This window comes from Dromiciops gliroides, chromosome 2, assembly GCF_019393635.1.
Source record: "Dromiciops gliroides isolate mDroGli1 chromosome 2, mDroGli1.pri, whole genome shotgun sequence".
Taxonomy (NCBI): domain Eukaryota; kingdom Metazoa; phylum Chordata; class Mammalia; order Microbiotheria; family Microbiotheriidae; genus Dromiciops; species Dromiciops gliroides.
The window spans coordinates 35,775,001-35,781,673 of NC_057862.1; the positions used below are offsets into that span (position 1 = coordinate 35,775,001).

The 6,673-nt window shown below is 45.5% G+C and overlaps 1 protein-coding gene across 1 annotated transcript in view; it reads right to left on the reverse strand.

Annotated features, from left to right (window-relative positions):
- TMEM266 (transmembrane protein 266) overlaps positions 1–6,254 on the reverse strand; it is a 98,500-nt gene extending 92,246 nt beyond the window's left edge. Inside the window, 2 exon segments of the mRNA XM_043988109.1 lie at positions 356–544; positions 6,238–6,254. Coding sequence (XP_043844044.1) covers positions 356–544; positions 6,238–6,251 — 203 coding nt within the window. The 5' untranslated portion in view covers positions 6,252–6,254.
- Between the last annotated feature and the right edge of the window lie 419 nt (positions 6,255–6,673).

The window sequence follows — 6,673 nt, forward strand, 5'->3', positions numbered from 1 at the left end:
GGATGATCCTATCATTTGAGGGGTATTTGTCCAGCTAGAACCAGACCACAACTGGCCTTTGTGGACCCAAACAGGACAAATCAGATCCCTTTTCTACATGAGTCCTTTTCAGATATTTGAAAACAGAGATTATGACCCTGACAAAGTCTTCCCTTGTCCAGACTGGGAGTCCTCAGTGCCTTCACTGTTATCTTTGCTCCACTCCTCGGGGCTAACTCCAAGCTTGTCATTGTCCTTCCTGTGATGCAACCCCCAGAACTGGACCCAATGGGGTCTGATCGGGGCCCCTGAGCACTGGGGATGCCCTCTTTTCAGGGGGTCTCTTAGGAGGAGCTCAGAGATCACCAGCACTTACCCTTCCCTTTGGAATTCCTCGTCCAGGTTGGATAAGAGCTGGGAGCCGGCAGCAGAGAGGTCCAGGGCAGCCAGGGGCAAGTCTCGATAGGCCAAGTTCACCAGCTGGACCGGAGCCATGCTTTTGGTTTCTTCTTCCACTTGTTGGGAGATGATCTCAACTTCAGGAACTCCTCCTTCTATGGTGGGCCTGGGGCAGGGAGGGGAAGAAGAGGGAGAAAAATAAGGGAAGTTGGGTGGCTGTACTTGAGAACTTTAATGTTCTGACCTGTTATGTTAGGAGTAGGGAATAAATTTGCCAGCATCAGCAAATGTCTAAATAAGCCCTTAGGGGATAGGGCTCAGATTTGGAGTCTGAAAGGCCTGGGTTCAAATCCTGCCTCTTGACAGTTATGAGCTGTGGGATCCTGGGCAAGTGACCTAACCTCTGTTTGTATCAGTTTTCTCAACTTTAAAATGGGGATAATAGCATCACCTACTTCACAGGGTGGTTGTGAGGATGAAATGAGATAATTAATGTAAAGAGTTTAGCACAATTCCTGGCACATAGTAGGTGCTTAACAAATGCTTATTTCCTTCCCTTTTCTTTCTTTTTTTTCCCCTTTTTTTTTGGGGTGAGGCAATTGGGCTTAAGTGACTTGCCCAGGGTCACTCAGCTAGTAAGTGTTAAGTGTCTGAGGCCAGATTTAAACTCAGGTCCTCCTGAATCCAGGGCCAGTGCTCTATCCACTGCGCCACCAAGCCGCCCCCCCTTTTCTTTCCATATGGGGAGATGCCAGCAACTGATCATTAGTAATATACCTGTATTATATTAATAATAGTAATACAATTTAATAAGCATTTATTATAGTAATTATAACTATGTATAATTATTATAATATGATGCTGTAAGAATTATTTACTAGTATTTAATACTATTAATAATTACAATAATAATATGTAGTTATAAGGGCTGGCATTTATATAGCCCTTTAAAGATTGTAAGGCGCTTTAATGGGCCTTACAATAACAGCCCTGGGAGGTACGTAGTTCAGGTAGGATTATTCCCATTTTATAGGTGAGGAAGTTAAGGCTTTGAGATGTTAAGTGATTTGGCCATGATCACACAGCTACTAAGTGTCTGAGGCTGGATTTGAACTCAGGTCTTCCTGACTCCAGGCCCAGAGCTCTGTATACTGTATCACTTAGCTGCCAACTGGCCAGAGTTTGTATTTCATCTTTTAGGTTCCTCACCTATCTGAAGCTTACTACTGTGTGACCTTGGAAAACTCACATCACTTCCTGGGAACTCAGTTTGATCATCTGTAAAATGAGAAGGTCGGAGATGGCCTCTGAGGGTCCGTGTCAGCTCTCGACCTGACACCCTCTGATCTCTGTCCCATTCCTTTCCCCACCTCATCCAGGGGGCATAGTGGGAATGGCCCCTTATCCTTCTCTCCCTCTGCCTCTCCCCCATGTCACCTAGCCATAGACTCCCAAAGGATTGCAGCTTTAGAGGCAGAAGGAATCCCAGAGGTCGTCCCCCTCATTTTACAGATGAAGAAACTGAGGAACAGATTGCTTCAGTGACTCATCCAAGGTCATAGAGGTAGGAAGTAGAGGGGCCGAGTTATAAGTCCAGGGCTATTGACATCAAATCCAGAGCTCTTTCTACTTCCCATGGACAGGCAGACTAAAGGAAAGATGATTGAACGAATGGAAGGAAAATTTAGCTTTTTTAAAAAATCATTTTTTTAGGGGATGTGCTTAGTTTCAATGTATGTGGCTCAATTTTAATATCTAGGCATAAAAGGCCCTGGAAGCTAGAAGGGAAGGGGTCTAGTCCCAGCTCTGTCAAGAACTAGCTTTGTGACCTTGCATAAGTCACCTCCCCTCATGGAACCTCAGAGAGGAGAGGGCCTCCAAGGTCCACTCTCCCCACCCATATCTGAGCCCCCCTTTACATGTGTTGCTGACCTCCAGTGACGAGGAATGAATTAAAGGAGATATCGTGTAATACTTTTTTGTTGTTGTTGTTGAGCAATGAGGGTTAAGTGTCTTGCCCAGAGTCACACAGCTAAGTTAAGTGTCAAATGTCTGAGGCTGGATTTGAACTCAGGTTCTTCTGAATCCAGGGCTGGTGCTTTATCTATTGCACCACCTAGCTGCCCTCGACATCATGTAATATTAATAATGATAGTGAACATTGATATAGAGATTTAAGGTTTGCAAAGTGCTTTACAAATATTATCTCATTTTAACCTCACAACAACCCTGGAAGGTAGGTACTATCACCATCCCCATTTTAGAGAGGAAATCTTCTATCTCGGGCTCCATCAACCAGAGGTTAAATGACTTACCCAGGGTCACACAGCTAGTAGTGTCTGAGGCAGGATTTGAACTCAGGCCTTCCTGACTCCAGCTCTAGTGTTCTGTCCATTGCACCAGCTAGCTGTGCACTGGGGCTCCGGAGTCAAAGGACCAGGGCTCAAAGCCTTCCTCTGATGCCTACAACCTGTGTGACCTTGGACAAGGTCATGTAACCTTGGGCCTTAGTTTCCTTATTTGTAAAATGAGAGGCTTGGACTCAGTGGTTTCTGAGGTCCCTTCTAGCTCTAGACTCATGCTCCCCTAACCTTCCGAAGAAAAACACCCCATTTCTGGCCATCTCCATTAGGAAAGTTTGCTCTCTATGGTGCTAAAATCAGGCTCCCTCTAACTTCTGTCCATTGTAGCTAGTGTTGGTCTTTGTGGCTAATTAGTGGTGATGGTGGCAGTGAAGAAGCAGGAGGAAGAGGGAGAGGAGGAGGAGACATTTATGTAATGCCTTAAGCTCTGCAAGGTGCTTTAGTGACTTCATTTCATTCGGATGTCAGGTCAGTCTTGATTGTCCCTGTTTTCTAGAGGCAGATGCTGAGGTTTAAGGAGATGGAGTGATTTAGCTATCACTCCACAGCCAGTAAGTGTCAGAGGTGAGATCCTTTTTCACATGCCAGACCTTCAAATACTCTCTGCCTTAATCTGCCTTCTCAGCTCTGCACTCAGCAGTTCCACTTGCATCCTGGCACCGTCCCAGACTGAGCTCCCTAAACCTGCCCCTCCCCCTGGCTTTTCTATTTCTGTGAATGGCACCATCGCCCTAAAGTGAGGATTTGACCATGTCACTCCTCTGCTCATGAAGCATGAGTAGCTCCCTTTTCATTGCCTCTAGGACCAAATGCAAACTCATCTTTCTAGCCTCTCGTGGTCGGACTCCAGCCCATCTTGCCAGACTGATTACACGTCACTCCTTCCCAAATGCGTGATTGTCCACCCAGCCCTGCCTACTTGCCCTTCCCATCCATGACATCCTGTCTTCTAGCTTTGTGCCTTTCTGGGGCGCTCTTATTTCTCTCACCTCTGCCCCTGAGAACTTGCAGCTTCCTTTACATAACAGCTTGTGTGCTACCCCCAAACCAGGCCTTTCCCCCTATTACCTCCCCTCCAACCAGAACCACTGGATGCTTACTGCATCCCTATGTTATATTTAAGCAGATCCGTGTACGTGTCGTTTCTTCCCAGGATAATATAAGCTCCTTGAGTACAAGCGCCATTTTGCTTTTATTGTTGTGTCTCTATTGCCTAGTACACTGATGCATAATAGGCACTCAATAAAGGCTTGTTGAATTGAAGTCTAATCCCAGCAACTAGGGCTTCAGATTTCAATTTGATTCTCCCCTCTCCCTTATTCCCCACATTCAATTAATTTTCAAGTTCTATTAAGTCTGTCTTTACAATATTTCTCAGGTCTGCCCCTTTTCCATTCCCACTGTTAGCCACCCTCATTTAGGTGCCTGTTGCCTCCTTCCTAGACTACTGTAATGCCCTGACTGGTCTATCCACTCAGCTTTGGAGCTCTTTCCCTGGGGCCAAACTGTCCTGATTAGTGAGCAAGTGACCCACCATATCTAACCGGTCCTTGATTCTCATTCCACCCACCCACCCACCCACCCATCCCACATCAGCCACCTTCCTGCCATTTGCCCCGCCACACATTCCCTTTCCCCACTCTCTTTCCTTTTTACTCCAAGAACCATCATAAGATCAGTATCATTGTTGCTTCTGGAAAGGGTGTGACTATTGATTCTCTTCTTTGGCCACCAATTCCCCATATGTCTTGTCTCCCCCATTAAAACGTGAGCTCCTTGAAGGCAGACAATCTCACTTTTCTAGTTGAATCCATAGTACTTGTTTTCCCCTCTTGGCTCTGCTCCTGACTTTCTGGACCTCAACCCTGAACCTCAGCTGCTCCTTTATCCTGGGACTTCACTCAGGGCCTGGGGCCTCCTCACCAGGCTTCCCCAACCCCAAATGTCCCTCTGTCAAGGACATTCCACCCCAACCCTCTTCTCCCATTGGTGACTGCCTCCCAGGCCTCTGCTCTGTGCAGGGGCCCAGGCTGGCCAGTCATCATCACCCTCCTGGATCTGTTCCCAACTGCATGGACTTCAAAACCATTCCTTCTGACCCACCTTTCAGCTCTTTTTGTGTTGTCTTCCCTCATTAGAATGGAAACTCTCTGAAGGCAGGGACTACCTTCCTTTTTGCTTGTATTTGTATCTGTGCCTGGCATATAGTACGCATTTAACAAATCCCCCCTTTCTTCTCCTCCTCTCCTCCTCCTCCTTCTCTCTCTCCCTCTCTCCTTCCCCTTCCTTCATTTTCCCTCCCTTCTTCCTTCCTTCCTCTTTCTCTTCTTCCCTTCCTCTATTCTTCCTTCCCTTTTTCCTTTCTCCCTTTTCTCCCTTTTTGCCTCTTTCCCTTCCTCTCTTCCTCTCTCCCTTCCTCTTTCCACCTTCCTTCCCTCTTTTCCTTGCTTTCCTCTTTCCTTTCTTTTCTTCCTCTCTCCCACTTTCCTTCCTTCCCTCCTTCTCTTCCTCTCTCCCTTCCTTCCTCCCTTCATCCCCCTTTCCTCCCTCCTTTCCTTCCTTCATTCTCCTTCTCTTTCTGTATGCCTGCCTGCCTTCCTTCCTTCCTTCCTTCCTTCCTTCCTTCCTTCCTTCCTTCCTTCCTTCCTTCCTTCCTTCCTCCTTCCCTTTCTTTCTACATAGTAAACACTTAATGTTTTTCATTCATTCATTCAACTTCTAATCTCTCTTCTTTCCTATTTATTCCCCACACATCTGCCAAAAATTTACAAGTCACTCTCCTGCTCAAAATCCTTTAGAGTCTCCCATTGCCTACTGAATAGAGCATAAATGTCACCTAACTTGGCATTTAAGTTGATTGACGACTGAGTGCGCACTAGTCCACTTAGCCTGCTAGATACATTGGCTGACTCCAGATGCCTGAACATGCTTGACTTTTATATCCCTTCCAGCCATCTCATCATCTGCCAGCTAGTACTGCTGTGCACCCCTTATTCCCAGCTCCACTCCTTTCCATCTCTTGCCAACACAGTAATAAAAGAAAACCAACAATACCAAGGAGATATCATATACATCAACTCACTATCTCTGGGATTCCCCAGAGCAAAACTCCCTCCCCTGTCCATCACCCCTTTATATATGTTGTCTTCCCCTATTAGAATGAAAACATCTTGAGGGCAGGGAATATCTATCTTTTTATATTTGTGTCCCCAGTGCTTAGCATGGTGCCTAGTACATACTAAGCAATGAATAAATGAATTTTCATTCATTCATTCATTCATTCATTCATTCATTCATTCATTCATTCATTCATTCATTCCCCTTGACAATTTGCCTCCAACCCAGCTTTCCAGCCTAATCATACTTATCCCATCTCACACACCTCCCTTTTGTTCTTGCCATATGGACAACCTTATCTTGCCCAACATGAGTAGAGTAACCCTCGGGCTCCATACTTGCTTTTGGTTACCCTGATGCATCAGCTTGGGCTACTTACTGGGGACTGGTCATGGTGAATGAGACATCCAAAGCAGTTGGCTTTTCTGATCTTTAGCTGCCCTCTTCTCTGAAGCCTTCATACATTGTTTCTACAAAAGACAAAAAACACCGTGCCCTGAAAACAAGTAATAGAATTACAGTTTTTATAAAAACAAAAATTTAGACACAAATTTCAGAAAGTTCCAAATCCTTAGCACTTCCAGGATGATGGAACAAAACCAGACAACTCTCCTTAGTAATAACACTTTTTCATGAGTTGTTTTCATATGAGCTTATTCCACCAGCCCAGCCTAAGTGGCCAGTTTTGTAAAAAACTTGGATTTCCCAGCAGCCTCTGCATTTTTTTTTTTTGTTGTTGCTTCAGTAAATAGAAAGGAAAGGATAGGAAGAAGAGATGGGCTGACCACATGGTAAGGCCAAGAAATGATTCCAGG